This window comes from Mycteria americana, chromosome Z (genome assembly GCF_035582795.1).
Source record: "Mycteria americana isolate JAX WOST 10 ecotype Jacksonville Zoo and Gardens chromosome Z, USCA_MyAme_1.0, whole genome shotgun sequence".
Taxonomy (NCBI): domain Eukaryota; kingdom Metazoa; phylum Chordata; class Aves; order Ciconiiformes; family Ciconiidae; genus Mycteria; species Mycteria americana.
In genome coordinates, this window is record NC_134396.1 from 2,281,872 (window position 1) to 2,302,824 (window position 20,953).

Here is a 20,953-nt window from a genome sequence, read left to right on the forward strand (position 1 = left end):
GCTGCAGTTCTCCCCGCACAGACGTTTGGCTGAGCAGTTACTTCTTCTCCTAATAATTCCAGGAATGGGCTTCGGCTTTTTTTCTTTTTCTCTTTTTGTTTGTTTTTTCTTCTCCTCTCCTTTCATTCTCTCCCCCCTCCCCGGTTTCGGATTTAGTTTGTCCAGTATGGAGAAGTGCCATAGGCGGTTTTGGTAGCCTGAGACTTTTGCTGCATGGTGCTGGGTTGGTTGCGTTGGCCAGATCCACCCTAGAAATCGGAAAGGAAGGAGACATGGGCATCAGCGCTCCCAGGAAGACGAGGCCACCTGAGTGTCACCAGAAGAGCTGCCGCCCACGGGGACAGCCCTGACACCCCACTAAGGCAGCAATGCTCCCCCCCGAATGGATCTGTTTCTGCTCTGCAACATCTCCACATCTCGCAATCCAGGACGAACGGCCACAGAGACACTAAGCAGGAGCATGGGGATGCACCATCCCACCGCCCCCCGCCCAAGGCAGGTTCAAGCACAAGGAAGGAGAGGAGCAGGACTGGGGACAGCAAAGGAGCTCTCTCAAGGTGAACAGAGGTGGTGCACCAGCCAAGGATGTCACACATTCGGAGAGAGAAGTAATTTCCTATTTCTGGACTCTAAGACAGAACACTGTTTTTTCAGGGAACATTTATAGTGAGGAAGGGAAACGTATGGGCTGGTGAAACCAAATCAGAAATTGGAGCCAACATGCAACCTGCAAGGGGATGCTTGATTTTTTCCCCCCGAGTTACAGTTCAAGTGCTCACGTCCTGCTCTCCTGCCGCAGCCAGGGGACAGCAGCGCCTGCCTCAGCTTCACACCTCACAGCCCATCTCTCCACACCCCACATCAGGATGACGTCTTCACAGAATCACAGGCTGGCTGAGGCTGGCAAGGACCTCTCGAGGTATCTTGTCCAACCCCTCTCCTCAAGCAGGGTTACCTAGAGCCAGTTGCCCAGGATCGTGTCCAGACAGCTCCAAGGATGGAGACTCCACAACCTCCCTGGGCAACCTGTGCCAGTGCTTGGTCACCATCCCAGTAAAAAAGTGTTTCCTGAATTTCATAGGGAACCTCCTGTATTTCAGTTTGTGCCCATTGCCTGTCATCCTGTCACTGGGCACCACTGGAAAGAGCCTGGCTCCATCCCCTTTACACTCTCCTTCAGGTATTTACATACATTGATGAGATGCCCTCTGTCTTCTCTTCTCCAGGCTGAACAGTCCCAGCTCTCTCAGCCTTTCCTCACAGGAGAGATGCTTCAGTCCCTTCCTCATCCTTGTGGCCCTTTGTTGGACTCTCCAGTACATCCACGTCTCTCTTGTACTGGGGAGCCCAGAACTGGAGACAGCACTCCAGGTGTGGCCTCACCAGTGCTGAGCAGAGGGGATAGATCAGCTCCCCCGACCTGCTGCCAATACGTTGCCTCATGCAGCCCAGGATACCGTTGGCCTTCTTTGTGGCAAGGGCACACTGTTGGCTCATGGTCAACTTGGTGTCCACCAGCACCCCCAGGGACTTTTCTGCCAACCTGCTTGGGCCTCCAGCATATACTGGGGTTGTTCCTCCCCAGGGGCAGGACTTTGCACTTCCCCTTGCTGAATTTTATGAGGTTCCCTCCCCAGGCTGGTCAATGGCATCGAGTCTGTCAGTCTGCAATCATTGTCAAGGCCCTTTCCCAATGAGCAAAGGAAAAACCAGAAGGAAGCAAAAACCCCCAAGACCCTGCTGGGATGTGGGTGGGAGCAATCTGCCCTCAGGCACACCGTAGAGGCAGAAGGGACCGACTCACCTGCCCATCTTGCTGAAGATGGTGATGCAGCATCTGGGAATGAGGCTGCTGATGTGCAGGCAGGATATGGAGAAATGGGGCTGGAGCATAACCCGGGGCAGCACCAGGGTTCAGGGGCCCAGTTGATCCAAGAGCAGAGGGCAGACTGAAAGGAGGTGGTGTGCCAGCGTGGAATCCCTGCTTGTCAAACGTCTGCAGGGGAGGCAAGGGGAATAATGTCAGAGAGTGGTGTGAGCAGCCCCACAGTGACCAGACAAGAACAAGAGTGGCCCAAACACACATCACCTGAACCTTTCACCAACCCCATAAGCAAACCAAGTCACATGGAATACCTGCAAGCACTTCAGCAGATGAGTTTCAGCTCCTGTTCTCACCTGTTCTCATATTTCTGCACTAATGCCTCCAACATTTTATTTTATTTTCATTTCCACAGTACTGTGTTCCTTTTTTCCCCTGACCTCTTTTTACTCAGTGGGATATGGGATGGCAGCAGCTGCCTGAAATCAGTCCTTCACACATTGCAGGGGCTCAGCCTGGAATTACTCAACCCACCCGGGGCAGCCCAGCAAAAACGCAAGAACTTGCAATAAGATTTTCCTTCCCATGGCCAAAGTTTGACCCCTAACACTAAGCGTGTAGCTGAGAGCTGGCTTCCTATCTGTAAGCATGGATCACAGCCAGACACTGATCATCCCGGCTGAGGGTGCAAGGAGGAGAAAACAGGAGCTGGACATAAGCCCATTGCACACCACAGTTTGTCAAAGTGCTTTCTGCTTTCCCTGGGACGCTGTACGCTGAACAATGGCCACAGGACGGCGTGGGACAGGGACTCTCAGGTGTTAGGGGAGGGCACTACTGACTGGTCTCTCTGGTGAAAAGCAAATGGCCTCTCGACTCACCTGCTTTGGGGGCTATTTTGACTAAAAATATTAGTGCCATCACATTTCATAAGCACCCAGGACACAGCTCGCGTGGGGCAGCATGGGCAGCGTGCAGCAGCGTGCAGCGTTGCGCCTCTGCTGGCAGCTGCCATCAGGAGCTGACATGGCAGAAACAGTGGGACAGAGGGCAAGACTCCACTCCAACAGCACACAGAGCCAGCGTAAGAAATGCCACGGCCTGCTGAGCCTGAGACCAACCGGCCTGGGAACAGGAGGGGAGCCACTGGCCTGGCCTAAGGCCATGAGGGAGGAGGGTCCAGTGTTGCTCACCTGAGTCTTGTTATAGACTGAGCCACTGATATCAGGCACACCTGTGTTACTTGAGGTCACAGAAACACCTGGAAAATAAAAAAGCCACTGACAATGAGAAAAGTCAACCACCACCCAGGTATGAGCACCATGCTTTGCTCCCGGCACCTCCAGCAGCCTCGGTGGATGCACCTTCATCCGCAGCCGCTGCACCACACGCCCTGCTGCTGCTGCCAGCCAGCCTGGCGGGATTCTCCGTGCTCTCAGACCCACAGCACCCCACACGGGAACAGAAGAAAGGGCTTGGGTTCCTTGCTCCCGCTGCAAAGTGGGAAATCAGCCCACTGAGATAAATCACCCATGTCCCAGCAGTTACCACTTGGATTCAAATGCACTTCACCAGGCAGCAGCTGGCTGCACCGAATACTCATTTAAGCTCGCAAAAAGCCAGCTTTCCCCTAGGATTAGGGATGCATTTGGCTCTATTGCAGCATTCAAGAGCTTTCCAGTAGTGCACTGAGCAATGAGACTCAGCATCTGCTACACACATTTGAGCCCTTGTCCTTTCACATCCTGCAGAAGGGTGAGGTCTGCAATGCTCCTCTGCCTTGAGAGAATTAATATCACCGATTCAGGCTGGCTTCCACCTGGACCAGCTGGTGCCACAACAGGCTCAGAAACACTCACTTACCAGTGAGGTGGCTCTCAAACCAGCCACTTATTCAGAGTCTTATAAAGACTGGCTCTAATAATTTCACTTGGATCAGAATAAAACCAGCAGTTCCTGTGGCCAGTGAAGCAGAGGACTGGACTCAGAGGATTTGCACTGCTCTAAGGTTGCACCCTTCCTAGGACGTTGCTCTTCCACAGAGGAGAGTGTGGATCAGCTTTTGGCTGAAGACAGTCCAGTTGGTGTTTCAAATGCACAGCAAATGCTTGGTATTTGCTTAAGCCCAAGGATGAACTAGTCAGTGTTAAGTAGTTCAGTATACATTTCTCAGGTCTAACCAGCATGTGCAGAATAAAGCTTTCATATAAGCTGTATAAATTCTTCAGCCTTTACAGTCACAAAGGAAACATTTCCAGGCATGAAACAATGCAATGACTTACAGGGTGTATGGACAGCAGCTGAAACAACAGCCCAGAGATGTGTGAACTGCCCTGCTCGCTCCTAACACATGGCTATCTCAGGTGCCTACCAAGAAACTCAAAAATCTAGTCATCATTTGGCAGAGGATCATTTCAGCAACAACATCCAACTGCTTAGGCTTCAAAAACATGGCACTGCAGGACCACTGTTCTTCAGCAAAGAAAACTTTGGCAGAGGAAACAGCTCACCATTTCTCCCATGTGTAATTGTGGACAAAGCTGCGCATCAGCCACACACATCCTTATGCAAAGTTCAGCCATGAGGTTTAGAAGGAACACTTGGGCCATTAAAAAAGCATTTTGTATACGGGAGATGGAGAAACAGCTTGGATCGTGACCCTGTTTAGAGCTGGCTGCTGTGTTGACCGCACAGCATTGGCAATACTGGGAGTTTGCCCTACTAAATCCCACTCAAGAGCAACCTCAAGTCTCATGTGTTACCTTTCCCAGGTCCAGTGCCAGCAGATTTGTTTTGTGCTTGAGATGACCCACTGTAGCCTCCTTTGCTGTAATCTCCAGCTGCCGTTCCCTGCGTTAAGTCATCATAGCCTGCCGGTGTGTACAAGACAAGGTGTTACAGTGTGCAAGCAGCTCTGCAGATGCTCACGTGAAAAGCGCAGTGGTAAGTATACCTGTTCCATAGCCGTGCTGCCCATAGCCACTCGCTTGCTGGAAAGGAGTCGACGCAGTGTTCAGGTTGACTCCATGCTGTTTAGCAGATGCTGGAGGTACCTGGACAAAGGAAAGGAACAAAAGGCGCTATTTAACTGGGGAACAGCACGCAAAACGCAAGCTCCCCCTGCCATCTAGTGGGGAAGGCAACTCCACCTCACATGGGAAATTTAATCTGGAGTTGGGAGCACTGAGATGGCATGGGACATGGCACTCACGCTTCCAGCAGTAACTTGATGTAGCAGATTTGTGCAAGCCTCAAGTTTTCTGCTAGAGCCACCCCTCTGATTTCAGTGCAGAACCAGCTGCATATTTCTTTCATACACTGACTGTAAACAGCAAATTCTTACCCACAAACCCAAGAAGGAGCAACCACAGTGTTCGCTCTCCAGAATCAAATGAAACATCAATTCCTGCCTGAGGCTGTTTCATGAAACACAGTCCTACAGGGCCCTAAAATAGACTCATCTACCTCTCTGCCTGGAGCATCACCTCTTCCCAAATAACCTTCTTCCTCCTGAGACTGCCAGCACTGCTCTCTGACTTAATGGGGTCTCCTCCATCCTCAAAAGGATTTCCTAGGCACTTTCAGCTCGCTGACTCAGGTTTGGGTCTCTCCTTCACTCTCCAGAGACTGGTAAGGGCTTTCAGGAACACTGAGTCCATGAGCTGCAGCTGTCTGCTATTTACAGTAACCTGCGCAGGAGTCCACAAGTTATGGCCTTATGAATTTCCTGTTTTCTTGGGGAAGGGACTGCAGCTATTTTCTCACGCTTGCAAGTTTCTGGAGAGCCCTTTCAGACTGGGGAAGATTACTCTACTCTGCTCTCATGAGACCCTACCTGAGCACTGGATCCACCTCTGGGGTCCCCAGTATGAGAAAGACATGGACCTGTTGGAGCAGGTCCAGAGGAGGGCCACAAAAATGATCAGAGGCTTGGAATGCCTCTCTTATAAGGAAAGGCTGAGAGAGTTGGGGTTGTTCAGCCTGCAGAAGAGAAGGCTCCAGGGAGACCTTATTGCGGCCTTTCAATACTTACAGGGGGCTTATAAGAAAGATGGGGACAGACTTCTTAGTAGGGCTTGTAGTGACAGGACAAAGGGCAACAGTTTTAAACTGAAAGAGGGCAGGTTTAGATGGGACATAAGGAAGAAATTTTTTACGACGAGGGTGATGAAACACTGAAACAGGTTGCCCAGAGAAGTTGTGGGTTCCCCATCATTGGAAGTGTTGAAGGTCAGGTTGGACAGGGCTTTGAGCAACCTGATCTAGTGGAAGGTTTCTCTGCCCATGGCAGGAGGGTTGAACTAGATGATCTTTGAAGGTCCCTTCCAACCCAAACCACTGTATGATTCCAAGATGCAGAAGGTTTGGGCTGGAGAGAGCAAAACCACAGAGACACGAAGGGAGGGTTACAGTTCAGGCTGTCACACTTACAAACATGGTTGGCCCATACTGGAATGCACTGGGTACGCCGGGCACACCAGCGTAATAAGGTAACCCAGTGTAGCTGTACCCTGGGGGCAGGGTCGGGTTGAGGAAGGGCTGCTGCGTTGTATGGTGGGTCTGCGTCTGGTTCTGCTGCGGCTGGGCGAGCGTGGTAGCAGGAGCAGGGGAGGCAGAATCCCCACGGCCAAATTTTGTTACGTCACCTGCGAAAGAAAGAACTGATCAGAAAAGCTATCAAAGCTATTCCAAAAGTGGAGGACTCAAAGGATTCAAATCCTCTGAATACAAGTAGACAACTACAGAAGAGAGCACATCCTACACTTGAAAGCCTGCAGTTGTTCATGGGAAGTGCTCTCCCTGTCTCTGTTCCTGATGGCCACAGGGACATTGCCTGTTCGTGGCACAAGAACTCTGTGCCATGGCTAATCCATTGATAAAATGGAGATACCAATACTTACCTATCTCACACGGTCTGAGCAGATTCATTACTATCAGATCATTGCAATAAAACACGCTAAAAGCAGAAGTATGGTAAATAGCCAAAGAGCAAATGGTTGTTGTGTTAAAAGTGTGACTCTCCTGGAGGTTAAACTGATTAGCTAAGCTTCATGGGCTGAGAGCAAGTTAGGATTTACAGGCGGTGATGGGCATATTTTTGTCAATGTCTGTTTATTTGTCAAGCACGACTAGTTAGATGTCCGGTTCCTCACACCACCAAAGTTCTGGAGACAGTAGCTGAAGGCCAGGAAAGCAAGGCTTGCATCGCGGGCCACCTTATTGAAGAAGTAGGAAGGGAAATTTGGTTATTAACCCAAAAGCAGCCTCCTGAGAGAAGTGATTACGAAGCAGAAAACTCCCGAACACTTGCATTTTCTGGCAGCCTACAGAGCAGCACGTTCACGTGTTTTTTAGGGAGGTGACATACATCAATCACATCTACCTCATTCCCAACCAGTATTCCTTTTTGTTGGTTACCAAGAAGTACGACAACACATAATACCATCATTATAGGAATTATAACACCTATGGCTACAGTTTTAAGCTGTAATCAGATGGCAGTGGATGAAAACCACTGGTGAAAATCCTGGATGGCATTCATGTCATCTTTGCACAATGATAACTGAAGAGGAAGAGCAGGAACGAGGAAGGGCTTCTTAGACCACATACTATTGGTAATGAAGTCCATTAACTTTGGGGAGGTTGAGCCTGCTAGATGCAGCTCCCGCTGGGAACATACAAGTGCTAAAATAGCAGTAACAAAGTATGGGGAGCTGCTGAGGGGAGTCTATTCCAGTGCGAAAAAAGGAAAGCAAGCCAGTTGAATTTTCAGAATAATGATGAAGCTATGGAATATTTCTCAAGCACCTGTATGTGCTCGGGAAGGGCACTAGATGACACTGCCATTTACATTCATAACAATTTTGCACTTATTCTCAAAGGCTATCCAACTTAGTCCCAGAAGTCATCACATATGAATTACTGACCAAAACCATGAAGAAACATCAATGTCAAGGGTTGAGAGGGAGATGCTCACTTTTGTTTGACTAGTTTGGACTGATGGGTTTAACTGTTTACAGAAGGGAAAAACAATTGCTCTTTCAGCAACAGCAGGCTGACCTGCATTTAGAAACTAGCGGATGTCACTTACCATACTCATCTTTAAATAGCACTGACCTGAGTACGGGTTGTTAGCAAGGCTCCCATCTCTGCCTGTCAAGGTTGCAGGAGCAGGGAATGTAATTCCGTAGTAATCCTTGGAAAGAGACAACGTTGTTTATTAATAGTTGAAACCATAACAGAGCTGGACAGCTTTTATGAACCCCGTATTTATACGCATAAGAAAATTTAAAAAGAACTAAATGAAGTTTGGGCAGAAGCTGACCTTATCGCTTACAGCAGAACTGAAGATTTACCTGGACCCTCAACCTCAAAATAAACCCACTTTATAGATGTTTTTAATATTATATACAAATACTTCATTTCTTAATGGCAAGTTAAAGGCAACGACTAAATGTTTTCTGCTCCCAACCCTCAGCTCTGAGCTGTCACCTTCCAGTGAGACTGCACCTGGAAGAGCAACAGACCATGGGGGATCAAAGACTTGGGGTCAGGCCAGGACCGTAATCACAGTGTGGATGTAGTCTAAAGGTTTACCCTTGTACCATGCCCTCTTTTCTAAAAGTGTAAACATCAGCTAGGAAAACAGCACAAACATTAAAAAAAAAGAGAGAAAAAGAGTTACTACTGACAACTGGAAAATTTGCTTAAACTACGTTACAGGAGACCTCAGATCAGTAGTCTCCAAAGTGGGGTGCGCAAGACAATCCATTGCGGTGCATGAAGAAAATGTTTTTGGTACTATTAATAAATAAAATTTTAAAAATTTAAAAACAGTGTTTGTTTAACCTTTCTCTCATCCTTTTAAAATTTTTTTTTGGTATGTTTTATAACATACATATTACTACAGTAGTATATGTATATAATTTCAAAATAAAAATGTATTGGGGGCCAGTGCTCACAGATTTTTTACTGATGAGGTGTGTGATCAAAAAAGGTAGAGACCACTGCCTTAAATCATTCTTCTAGGTCCTCTACAGGAAGGTAAGACAGTCCTCACCCTAGAAGGCTTGCACTCCGAGATGACAGGACATGCCAGCAAAACCAAACCAGTATTTTTCTTCAGTTTGGGAGAAAAAGAGAAAAGCTTGCCTTTCCATCTCTGGGTGAACTCCATATGCAGGGCTGGTACTCTACTAAGGGTTTTTCCTCCTAATTCTCATGGTTTACTCCTCACCACCTCCAACCCATCAAGAGTTAATGCTTTAACCACTAACGTATCCATTTCCACACATTCTCCAACACTGGAAAAACATGCTCTTTATTCATACCTCACTATGCAAATTCCCCAGTACCTCACATGCTTTCTCAGAGTTGACAGCACCTTCCACCTTGCTGCATTTCTGTGTATCACCCCCCGTTTCCTACACCCAATCCTCCATCACTGAACATGAAATAATCCGGCAAAGATTTAGTATTGCAGGTACTTTCTGTAACTTGAAACGGTGCCATATTTCATCATCCTTTCCTTCCCAGGTAATTCCAACTTTTGCATGAATCACTTAACAAAACACAACCAAATTCACATTAAAAGTCTTAGCAGGTTATTCAAAAGCAGCGCTCCCATCTCCTTCTGAGGAAAATGCCACAAAAAGCAGATTTGGAGAAGAGATCTGAACAGGATTCAGTGGCTGTGAACTTGAACTGACACACTAGCATCTTCCCCTATATAAACCAGACAAAATATAACCAAATACGCATGAGAACATGGTCTAAGGATTGCAATTATTCCCACTGCCTCTCAACTGGGGGAAAACCACATCAGTGCTGCATATCCCTGTCCCACACACCTCTACATACACAAATTCAAAACAAAAAAATCATTAGAAAATATGAGTGCAAGCTGGTTATCTTTGCACTTCATGCCACCCATAGGAAAACATCACAAGAGATACTCTGCTCTTCAGACAACACGAGTATTTCCTCACCTACAGAAGGCATGCAGCAGAAGGTGCCTATAGTCAAAACTGAAATATCAGGAATACACTCAAAAAGTGAGACAGAAAAGGACCGAAAAATGGTAAGTGATCTGACGTAATAGATTTAAGCTCCGCCAAGCAGCTCGCTAGGTGCCACACACAGAAGCGAAGGCTGTTGTGAGATCTTTGCTGCACAGGCAGACTGCAACAGACTAACAGAAAAGAGCATATTCCAGGGTAACACACACACACACAGACAACCCCCCCCACCCAAAATAACAAAAAAACCCACAGTGAGAATTCACAGCATCGACATACACATTAATTAATTGAGTTAAATTAAAAAAGAACCCCCTCCCAGACCTCAGGAGAAACCCCCATTCTCGCTGTATTGGCAGCCACTGTACCTCTTGCTGCTGGAAGCTTCCCAGGAAGCAGTGATGACTTGCACTTGGGACTCTGCCCACTTTCACTTTCTAGATGTAAGTGGACTGGCACAACAAAGACAAATATTCCCACCCGCTCCTGCCTCCCTAACACCTAATGTTGCCTAATTTCTACAACAAGTTCAAAACACAATAAAAAAACCAAAATCTAGAAATCATAATCATCGCATGAATAGTTGATGAAAAATCCTTTGTGACATTTATGCATTTAATTCTAAATATCAAGACACTGAGGACAATAACTCGGAGGCAGGGGGAATGACAGATGATGCCAAAAATATTCTGGAAGGTATTTGCAGAGAGAAGAAAAACTCTTCCACCAGCAAAGCTGCAGATGCTATAGAGAAAGGAAAAGGAAAAAAAAAAAAAAAAGACTGACGAACTAAAAATATTTGTCAATACGAAATAGAGAAAAACATGCATTAACTCATATATACAAATAATATCAGAGCATAACATAAGAAAAATAGATGTTGGTAGGCAGAGAAACTTAAAAATAAGAACCAAGAAAGACAACTCACAAAAAAGACAAAAAGAAAACCCTGAAATGCATCCTCAGCACAGCTGCCCCAAAAGCCTCTGCCACCACGCTTTCACACCCCCCCGCTGAACAGCAACAGCACAGAGATGGGCCCCCCCTGCACCCCGACAGCAGCCCTAGGAAAGAACCAGCTCCCCTTCCCTAGGGCAGGGCCACCTTCTGCTCACACTTTGACAACCACAACGAAAGCCCTCAGGAGAAAGAAAACAGAAAGCAAAACTGAAAATGGGAACAGGGAAATTCTGTCTACATGATGATGATGAAAGGAAAGCCGTGGCACCGCATAAAGCCGGCCGCCCGGCAGCACCCCAAGCACAGTGCCCATCCGCACCACCACCCAGCCTGACCAGGCTCCTGCCCAGCACCACCCACAGCCCCACCATGGCTGCGCCCGCATCCCCACAGCCCCGCCTGCGGCACGGCGCCCCGGCGCTCCTGCTCCTCCTGACGGCTCTCGCCACCACCCTCGCCTGCCACCACCTGCGTCCCCGCGACGCCACCTTCCCCTGGGACAGCCTCCAGCTCCTCCAGGCCATGGCTCCCAGCCCGCCACAGCCCTGCCACCACCAGCACGTGCCCTTCCCCTTCCCCGACACCCTCCTCCACACCAACCACCCGCAGCAAGCCGCTGCCACCGCCCTACGCATCCTCCAGCACCTCTTCGCCACCCTCAGCAGCCCCAGCACGCCCCCACACTGGGACGCCCAGGCACAGCATGACCTCCTCAACAGCCTCCAGCATTACAAACACGACCTGGAGCAATGCCTGCCAACTGACAGGACACTCTTCAAAAGGCAAGGGCCCCGCAACCTGCTGCTCAGCATCAACAAATACTTCAGGCGCATCCAGGACTTCCTCCACACCCACAACCACAGCGCCTGCGCCTGGGACCACGTCCGCCTCGAAGCTCGCATCTGCTTCCAACGCGTGGACACACTCCTACGGCGAATGAAGAGCCGAGACGCTCCTGCCCTCCCCCAAACCCACCTGCGCCAAGCTCCTATCCACAGCCAACACCAGCGGCCACAGATCGAGCAGAGGCAGCAGCAGCCTGGGCTGGGATTGCTCAGCACTGCTCACACCTCTTCCAGCCAGGAGCCTGCGCTGACAGGGAAATGGGCATAACCGCAGCAAGCCTGATGCCAGGCCACGGCACAGCCCACACACCCGCACCGTGGCCACACCTTCGCTGGAAAGGAAGGAAGAGGAAATTGCTGTGCTGCACCCTCATGGACAGCTATGAGGCAATGGGGAGAGGGGTTTTATTTATTACCCACAGAATTATTTAGCCCGTCTGGACTGGGACCTCCTCTGATTGAGGGGAAGGTCCCCATGGACACTGCGGGACTCTCACACCAACAACTATTTATCACAGAACTCTATTTATTTATTTATCTGGCCATTGATTTATATATTTATTTACTTATTCACTTGTTGGATATATTTATTTATTTATTCACTTGTTGGAAATAAAGACTTTTTGCAAAAACAAAAAAGAAGAAAAAAGAAATTACGTGGTCATCATGCATATACCTGACAGGCAAAGACAGCGTCTCTGCAGGCCACTCTCAGGGACCCACCATGGTCCTTCAAGGCTACAGGCATCTCCCACTGATGCCGGACCCTCAAAGCACACACTTGCCCAGACGACGTGATGCCTGCCCTGCACGCTCCTCCTCTCCCACCACCCACCCTCTCCCTTCCCAACCCTCTCCCACTGCCAACACATGAAAGCCACCTCCAAACCACCATCCCATCACAAACAACCATTCAGCAATGCCACAGCGCTGATTTGGACCAAGCAGGGTGGGATGGACAAGGTCCATCTCAAAGAAGCAAGGAGGGGACCCACCAAGGCTTGCAGAGATTTGGACAAGGAACAGCACCCCAGTGGTACCAACCACACCCAAGAAACACCAAAAAGCCACAAAAAACACAGGAGATGCCCAGGACTGCCCATTGCTCTCCTACAGCCACCAGAACTGGCCCAGGATGCTCCTGCCTGTGCTCACACACCAGCGGCCATGGAGACCTGCCTCACTACATGACACTACACCTTCTTCACCCCAACACATCCTTAGCAAACAAAAAGATACATCCCCCAAACACCACTACCCAACATGGTCCAAACCAACCAGCACAGACCAGCACAGCATTCCCCATGAAGGAAACTGCCCATGCGCCACCAGCACCAGCTGCTCCTTTGCCCTCCAACCACCACCCCAAAAATATCTGCCCCCGGTGCTTTGCCCTCACCAGGTAAGCCCAAGCAAGACAACACAAAAGTTCAGCAGCTCTGGCCTCCTCCCGCATGGGACAAAGAGGTTGTTTGCCATGTTCAGTCACACCACCTCCACCACCGCATCACTGCAAGGATACTGCTCTGTGCAAACATAAATGGGCACTCCCCATGCAGCTGGAGAGCGAGAAAACTGGAGAGGAGAAGGCTGAGGTACTCAACAACGTTTTTGCTTCAGTCTTCTCTGGCAACCGCTCTCCTCACCCCTCCCGAGTCAATGGACAACATGTTGGGGACCAGGGGGGTAAAGCCCCTCCCACTGTAAGAGAAGATCAGGTTCGTGACCACCTGAGGAACCTGAACATAGATAAGTCTATGGGACCTGATGAGATGCATCCCAGAGTCCTGAGGGAATTGGCTGATGTAGCTGCCAGCCACTCTCCATGATATTTGAAAAGTCATGGCAGTCAGGTGAAGTCCTTGGTGACTGGAAGAAGGGAAACATTGTGCTCCTTTTTAAAAAGGGTAGAAAGGATGACCCTGGGAACTACTGACCTGTAAGCCTCACCTCTGTGCCTGGGAAAATCATGGAACAGATCCTCCTAGAAGCTATGCTAGAGCACATGGAAGACAGGAAGGTAATTTGAGACAACCAACATGGCTTCACCAAGGGCAAGTCCTTCCTGACCAACCTAGTGGCTTTCTAAGAAGGAGCTACCACATCAGTGGACAAGGGAAAAGCAATGGATGTCATCTATCTGGACTTCTGTAACGCCTTTGACATGGTCCCCCACAACATCCTTCTCTCTAAACTGGAGAGATATGGATTTGATGGGTGGACTGTTCAGTGGATAAGGAATTGGTTGGATGGTCACATCCAGAGGGTAGCAGTCAACGGCTCAATGTCCAGATGGAGATCAGTGACAAGTGGTGTCCCTCAGGGGTCTGTACTGGGACCTGTGCTGTTCAATATTTTCATCAATGACATTGAAAGCGAGATCAAGTGCACCCTCAGCAAGTTTGCAGATGACACCAAGCTGAGTGGTGCAGTTGACATGCCAGAAGGACGGGATGTCATCCAGAGAGACCTGGACAAGCTGGAGAAGTGGGCCTGTGTGAACCTCATGAGGTTCAACAAGGCCAAGTGCAGGGCCCTACACCTGGGTCGGGGCAATCCTTGGTTTCAATACAGGCTGGGGGATGGTGTGATCGAGAGCAGCCCTGTGGAAAAGGACTTGGGGGAACTGATGGACAAAAAGCTGGACATGAGCCAACAATGTGTGCTCACAGCCCAGAAGGCCAACGGTATCCTGGGCTGCATCAAAAGAAGCATGGCCAGCAGGTCAAGGGAGGTGATTCTGCCCCTCTACTCTGCTCTGGTGAGACCCCACCTGGAGTACTGTGTCCAGCTCTGGAGCCCTCAGCACAAGAAGGACATGGAGCTGTTGGATTGGGTCCAGAGGAGGGCCACGAAAATGATCCGAGGGCTGGAGCACCTCTCCTACGAGGACAGGCTGAGAGAGTTGGGGCTGTTCAGCCTGGAGAAGAGAAGGCTCTGGGGAGACCTTATAGCAGCCTTCCAGTACTTAAAGGGGGCCTATAGGAAAGATGGGGACAGACTTTTTAGCGACGCCTGATGTGACAGCGCAAGGAACAATGGTTTTAAACTAAGGGAGGGCAGATTTAGACTGGATTTACGAAAGAAATTTTTTACAACGAGGGTGGTGAGGCACTGGAACAGGTTGCCCAGAGAGGTAGAGGAGGCCCCATACCTGGAAACATTCAAGGTCAGGCTGGATGGGGCTCTAAGCAACCTTTCACTACATCAGTTAAAGATGTCCCTGCTCTTGCAGGGGGATTGGACTAGATGACATGTAAAGGTCCCTTCACAGAATCATAGAATGCTTAGGACTGGAAAACAAGTAGGACCAAATATATTCAAGTACACAGCAGGACTCCCTCAAGATGCAGCTTTCAGGCTGTACTACAGTCCTCCTGAGGTTCCTTCTAACCAGAAATACCCTGTGACAACAGACAGGGGGGACCTCATTGGATCTGTCTTCTCTGAGATGGCTGAAGAAAGCAAACCCTACTCAGACATAAAAACAGAGGAGGAGAGATAATGACACAAACTGGAACACAGAGAATTCAAACATGAAAGAATAAATACATTATTATCTTTACTATGAAGGTGATACAACACCAAAAGAGATCAGGCAGATTATGGGGTGTCCATTCCTAGAGATATATCCAAAAGCATCACTGGATAAGGCCATCAGCAACCTCCTATGACACAACCTACCCTCAGCACCAGACTGCACTCGGGACCTCCAGAGCAAAATAGGCCATTGAAAAAGAATTTAAAAAATGGAAAGAAATGATGCACAAACAGTGATTAAAAAAAAAAAAGAAAGAAAAAAAAAAGAGAAACTAAGAAGTTCCAGTACTATGAGGGCATAACATAGGACACACGCATTTCACGAGGCAACCACTGGACATGGGAAAAATGAAATTATTTGTAGAGAACCTTTTCATGCGCGCAGCAAAATGAGACAATGGTCACAAAAAACTCCTCAACTGGCAAAAATAACAAAATACAGTCTATGTAAATATATATTTCTGACTGCATCTCCTTCATTGTTCAATAAGCAACAGCTTAGAAAAAACTTTTTATCGCCTATAACGATAAGCTTCAAATCAAGCAAAGGGAAGCAAAGAGACTGTAGAAATTTCAACAATAAACATTCAGTGGTCAAGTGCTTAGACCCATACCTACCTCCTCAAAGGACATCTGTACTTAAAGACCTACTGAGATTCCTGAAAAATACATAATTTTCCAAATCTCCCAAAAGGTTAAAAAGAAATTATGTATTCATACAAAAATACAGACAACAAACACACCGAAAGTACAAAACCACAAACAATACTGGAACGTTACATAAGACAAAGAGACTTGGGCAGAAAAGGAAATTCAGTGAAACACAAGATGCATGGGACCTAGCCTGAGAACGAAAGGAGAAACCACAAAAAGACATCATCATTAGGACAACTACCCCATGTGTCACTACTCCTGTGATTTCGCAAATCCCATACAACCCGTTCAGCCAACGTACCCCTAAAACCACATCCACCAACACACCACTACCAAAGCACTGCCACCACCCTTCACACGCCAGGCCACTTCAAAAATGCACTTCCACATAAAGCAAAAAGCTTGCCAGCGCCTCTTGTCTCAGGAGCACAGGAACGCGCCTTTGGGGTGGGGGGAAGCCACCGCCACGCAACACCTACTCCAAGCCCTGCTCCAAACAGGGCTCTGCGGAGCCTCTGCCCGCTCTTCTCTTGGGCACCTCCCCAAGGAGGCACTTTCCTCAACCTCTCCGCAAAACCTCTGCCAGGGTTTAGCCATCGTCATCACAATCACCTCTTCGGCCCTCGCCTCCTCAGCATTTCACACCTTCCATCCCGCTTTAGGCCGACCGACGAGCCCTCAGGACGAGGACGACACGGACCTCTCGGAGCGGCTCCCGAGGAGGGCCACAAAAGCCATCAGGGGCGGCTTGGAACGCCTCTCCTACGAGGAAAGGCTGAGAGAGTCGGCGTTGCTCAGCCTGCAGAAGACAAGGCTGCGGGGAGACCTTCTTGCGGCCTCCCAGCACTTAAAAGGGGGCCGAGAAGGAAGACGGGGACAGACTTTTTAACAGGGCCTGCAGCGACAGGACGAGGGCTAGCGGTTTTAAACTAAAAGAGGGCAGATTCAGACTCAATATAGGGAAGACGTTGTTTACCATGAGGGTGGTGAAACACCACAACAGGTTGCCCAGAGAGCTGGTAGATGCCCCATCCCTGGAAACATTCAAGGGCAGGCTGGACGGGGCTCTGAGCGACCCCATCTCCTCAAAGGTGTCCCTGCTCACTGCTGGGGCCTTGGACTAGGCCGCCTTCAAAGGCCCCTCCCAACCCAAACCATTCGACGATTCTACGAAGGACAGGCACGGCAGAGATCGCTTTCGTTAGGCCGAGTTCCGCTACTCTTGCCCCTTCAGGCACTTCTCACGACAACTCTCCCGTCGCGCTGCTTCAAAACACCTTTCGCAGCAGCACCACAAACCACTCTACCGCAACGCGGACAAGGTCCAGCCACGGACCTCCAACAGCAGCCCACCTCCCGCAGCGACGGCACCTAGGGACGCCAAATCATCGTGCACGTGCCAGCACCCCAAGCACAGCGCCCACCAACACAACGTTGCCCGACAACGCCACGGCTCCCAGACCGCCGCACCCGCCACCACACACACCTTTCCCCTGCTCCAAAAGCTTTGAGAAAACACGGGGGCGTGCAACCTCCACCTCCTCCTCCCGCCACAGCTCTACAGCTAGATCAGCTGGCTCAGCTCCCCCTCCAGAGGACTCCTGGACAGCCCTCCTCTAGGGGCTCAGGCCACCCCAAACGCAACACCCTTCCCTTACGCGCGACCTTTCCCTCTTTGCTCTCCAGCCACCTCACGCAAGCAGGCAGAGAAAACGCAACAAGACCCCTGCGACGGACAGGGGCGCGCGCATGGCACCACAGCCAGGGACCCAACGCAGGCAGCAGGAGCAGCAGCAAGACTCTTCCCTTCTTCCTCTGCCTTTTTCCTCAAGCCTTTCCTCCCCGTTCCCATCAGCTTCGCGCACGGGAGGAGCTGGGGCAGCTCCAGCCGGGAACACGTCCGGTGCTCAAGCGCCTACACCCAGAGCCACCTCCTCGCAAGCCACCGACACCCCCAGGCCCTCGCTCCAGGAGGGGACTCCCCAGCCTCTGACAAGTGACATCACTCCACAACCCTTCCCAACACGAAAAGAAAAGACAAGACCAGCTCGCATGAAAACAACGGCGAGCCGCAAGCGAAAGGAAAACCGACCACAACCAACACCAGGGCATTACACACGGAAAAGACACTTGGGCAGGAAGGGAAACTTCAGCTGCAGAAAAGAGGCACCGCAGCTCGCCCTGCAGGCAACCGGGAAACCCTAACGCACCTCCCCGCCACAGCTGCCCCCAAGGGCTCTCTGCCCCAGCGCTTTCGCATCCCCCACTCAACCGCTACAGCCAACCTCCCCCCAACACACCACCAGCAAAGCACCGCCACCGCCCTCCACACGCACGGCCACCCCAACAACGCACTTCCCCAAGACCACCACAGCCACCAGCCAGAACTGAAAACCACAGCCGGAAACTCGCAGCAATCGGAAAGCGAGGAAGGGAAAGCCGTGGCACCACATAAAGCCGGCCGCCCGGCAGCACCCCAAGCACAGCGCCCATCCGCACCACCACCCAGCCTGACCAGGCTCCTGCCCAGCACCACCCACAGCCCCACCATGCCTGCGCCCGCATCCCCACAGCCCCGCCTGCGGCACGGCGCCCCGGCGCTCCTGCTCCTCCTGACGGCTCTCGCCACCACCCTCGCCTGCCACCACCTGCGTCCCCGCGACGCCACCTTCCCCTGGGACAGCCTCCAGCTCCTCCAGGCCATGGCTCCCAGCCCGCCACAGCCCTGCCACCACCAGCACGCGCCCTTCCCCTTCCCCGACACCCTCCTCCACACCAACCACCCGCAGCAAGCCGCTGCCACCGCCCTACGCATCCTCCAGCACCTCTTCGCCACCCTCAGCAGCCCCAGCACGCCCCCACACTGGGACGCCCAGGCACGCCACCACCTCCTCAACAGCCTCCAGCACCACGTCCAGCAGCTCCAGCGATGCCTGCCAGCCAACGGCACGCTCTCGCAAGGCCACGGGCCCCGCAACCTGCTGCTCAGCATCAACAAATACTTCAGGCACATCCAGGACTTCCTCCACACCCACAACCACAGCGCCTGCGCCTGGGACCACGTCCGCCTCGAAGCTCGCGTCTGCTTCCAACACCTCCACAACCTCACCCGCGCCATGCGCAACTAGCCCAACGACCCCGACCGACCCCCTCGGCCCCGCGCACCCCCACCACCGCTTCTGGGCCGCCGCCCCACCCCCACCGCTGCTCTCCCGCCTCCCCTGACCCACGGCAAGAGCCGCTGCAAGAACGGCCCCGCACCCTCGGCCTCCACCGACTGCTCCTCTATTTATACGACTTATTCTATTTATTCTGACAACGGGTTTTATCTATTTATTCACCTATTTATTACTCGACAGAAAATAAAGACCTCTTGCAAAAAGCTTGCCAGCGCCTCTTGTCTCAGGAGCACAGGAACGCGCCTTTGGGGTGGGGGGAAGCCACCGCCACGCAACACCTACTCCAAGCCCTGCTCCAAACAGGGCTCTGCGGAGCCTCTGCCCGCTCTTCTCTTGGGCACCTCCCCAAGGAGGCACTTTCCTCAACCTCTCCGCAAAACCTCTGCCAGGGTTTAGCCATCGTCATCACAATCACCTCTTCGGCCCTCGCCTCCTCAGCATTTCACACCTTCCATCCCGCTTTAGGCCGACCGACGAGCCCTCAGGACGAGGACGACACGGACCTCTCGGAGCGGCTCCCGAGGAGGGCCACAAAAGCCATCAGGGGCGGCTTGGAACGCCTCTCCTACGAGGAAAGGCTGAGAGAGTCGGCGTTGCTCAGCCTGCAGAAGACAAGGCTGCGGGGAGACCTTCTTGCGGCCTCCCAGCACTTAAAAGGGGGCCGAGAAGGAAGACGGGGACAGACTTTTTAACAGGGCCTGCAGCGACAGGACGAGGGCTAGCGGTTTTAAACTAAAAGAGGGCAGATTCAGACTCAATATAGGGAAGACGTTGTTTACCATGAGGGTGGTGAAACACCGCAACAGGTTGCCCAGAGAGCTGGTAGATGCCCCATCCCTGGAAACATTCAAGGGCAGGCTGGACGGGGCTCTGAGCGACCCCATCTCCTCAAAGGTGTCCCTGCTCACTGCTGGGGCCTTGGACTAGGCCGCCTTCAAAGGCCCCTCCCAACCCAAACCATTCGACGATTCTACGAAGGACAGGCACGGCAGAGATCGCTTTCGTTAGGCCGAGTTCCGCTACTCTTGCCCCTTCAGGCACTTCTCACGACAACTCTCCCGTCGCGCTGCTTCAAAACACCTTTCGCAGCAGCACCACAAACCACTCTACCGCAACGCGGACAAGGTCCAGCCACGGACCTCCAACAGCAGCCCACCTCCCGCAGCGACGGCACCTAGGGACGCCAAATCATCGTGCACGTGCCAGCACCCCAAGCACAGCGCCCACCAACACAACGTTGCCCGACAACGCCACGGCTCCCAGACCGCCGCACCCGCCACCACACACACCTTTCCCCTGCTCCAAAAGCTTTGAGAAAACACGGGGGCGTGCAACCTCCACCTCCTCCTCCCGCCACAGCTCTACAGCTAGATCAGCTGGCTCAGCTCCCCCTCCAGAGGACTCCTGGACAGCCCTCCTCTAGGGGCTCAGGCCACCCCAAACGCAACACCCTTCCCTTACGCGCGACCTTTCCCTCTTTGCTCTCCAGCCACCTCACGCAAGCAGGCAGAGAAAACGCAACAAGACCCCTGCGACGGACAGGGGCGCGCGCATGGCACCACAGCCAGGGACCCAACGCAGGCAGCAGGAGCAGCAGCAAGACTCTTCCCTTCTTCCTCTGCCTTTTTCCTCAAGCCTTTCCTCCCCGTTCCCATCAGCTTCGCGCACGGGAGGAGCTGGGGCAGCTCCAGCCGGGAACACGTCCGGTGCTCAAGCGCCTACACCCAGAGCCACCTCCTCGCAAGCCACCGACACCCCCAGGCCCTCGCTCCAGGAGGGGACTCCCCAGCCTCTGACAAGTGACATCACTCCACAACCCTTCCCAACACGAAAAGAAAAGACAAGACCAGCTCGCATGAAAACAACGGCGAGCCGCAAGCGAAAGGAAAACCGACCACAACCAACACCAGGGCATTACACACGGAAAAGACACTT

At 51.5% G+C, this 20,953-nt stretch overlaps 4 protein-coding genes across 16 annotated transcripts in view; 3 read left to right on the forward strand and 1 right to left on the reverse strand.

The window, feature by feature from the left end:
• UBE2R2 (ubiquitin conjugating enzyme E2 R2) overlaps positions 1-20,953 on the forward strand; it is a 262,560-nt gene that overhangs the window by 58,272 nt on the left and 183,335 nt on the right. The gene's annotated exons all lie outside the window — the stretch shown is intronic.
• UBAP2 (ubiquitin associated protein 2) overlaps positions 43-20,953 on the reverse strand; it is a 236,801-nt gene continuing 215,890 nt past the window's right edge. For 9 of the 13 annotated variants that reach the window (XM_075526563.1, XM_075526562.1, XM_075526571.1 and 6 more), the window contains 8 exons: positions 7,940-8,018; positions 6,976-7,038; positions 6,254-6,468; positions 4,776-4,875; positions 4,585-4,692; positions 3,016-3,083; positions 1,805-1,996; positions 43-248 (listed from right to left, as the gene is read on the reverse strand). In XM_075526563.1, the coding sequence (XP_075382678.1) occupies positions 153-248; positions 1,805-1,996; positions 3,016-3,083; positions 4,585-4,692; positions 4,776-4,875; positions 6,254-6,468; positions 6,976-7,038; positions 7,940-8,018 (921 nt within the window). In that variant the 3' untranslated portion in view covers positions 43-152. The remainder of the gene's footprint in view (positions 249-1,804; positions 1,997-3,015; positions 3,084-4,584; positions 4,693-4,775; positions 4,876-6,253; positions 6,469-6,975; positions 7,039-7,939; positions 8,019-20,953) is intronic. The other 4 variants (XM_075526570.1, XM_075526573.1, XM_075526569.1 and 1 more) reach the window with 1 other exon arrangement.
• Positions 11,170-11,913, forward strand: LOC142421595 (interferon-like). Its single transcript, XM_075526385.1, has one exon. The coding sequence runs from the start codon at positions 11,170-11,172 to the stop codon at positions 11,911-11,913; it is 744 nt and encodes a 247-aa protein (XP_075382500.1).
• LOC142421587 (interferon-like) lies at positions 18,389-18,967 on the forward strand. The gene has a single exon (XM_075526374.1). The coding sequence runs from the start codon at positions 18,389-18,391 to the stop codon at positions 18,965-18,967; it is 579 nt and encodes a 192-aa protein (XP_075382489.1).

Coding starts and splice junctions, on each gene's coding strand:
- LOC142421595 (XM_075526385.1), top strand. CDS start 11,170: ATGGCTGCGCCCGCATCCCCACAGCCCCGCCTGCGGCACGGCGCCCCG.
- LOC142421587 (XM_075526374.1), top strand. CDS start 18,389: ATGCCTGCGCCCGCATCCCCACAGCCCCGCCTGCGGCACGGCGCCCCG.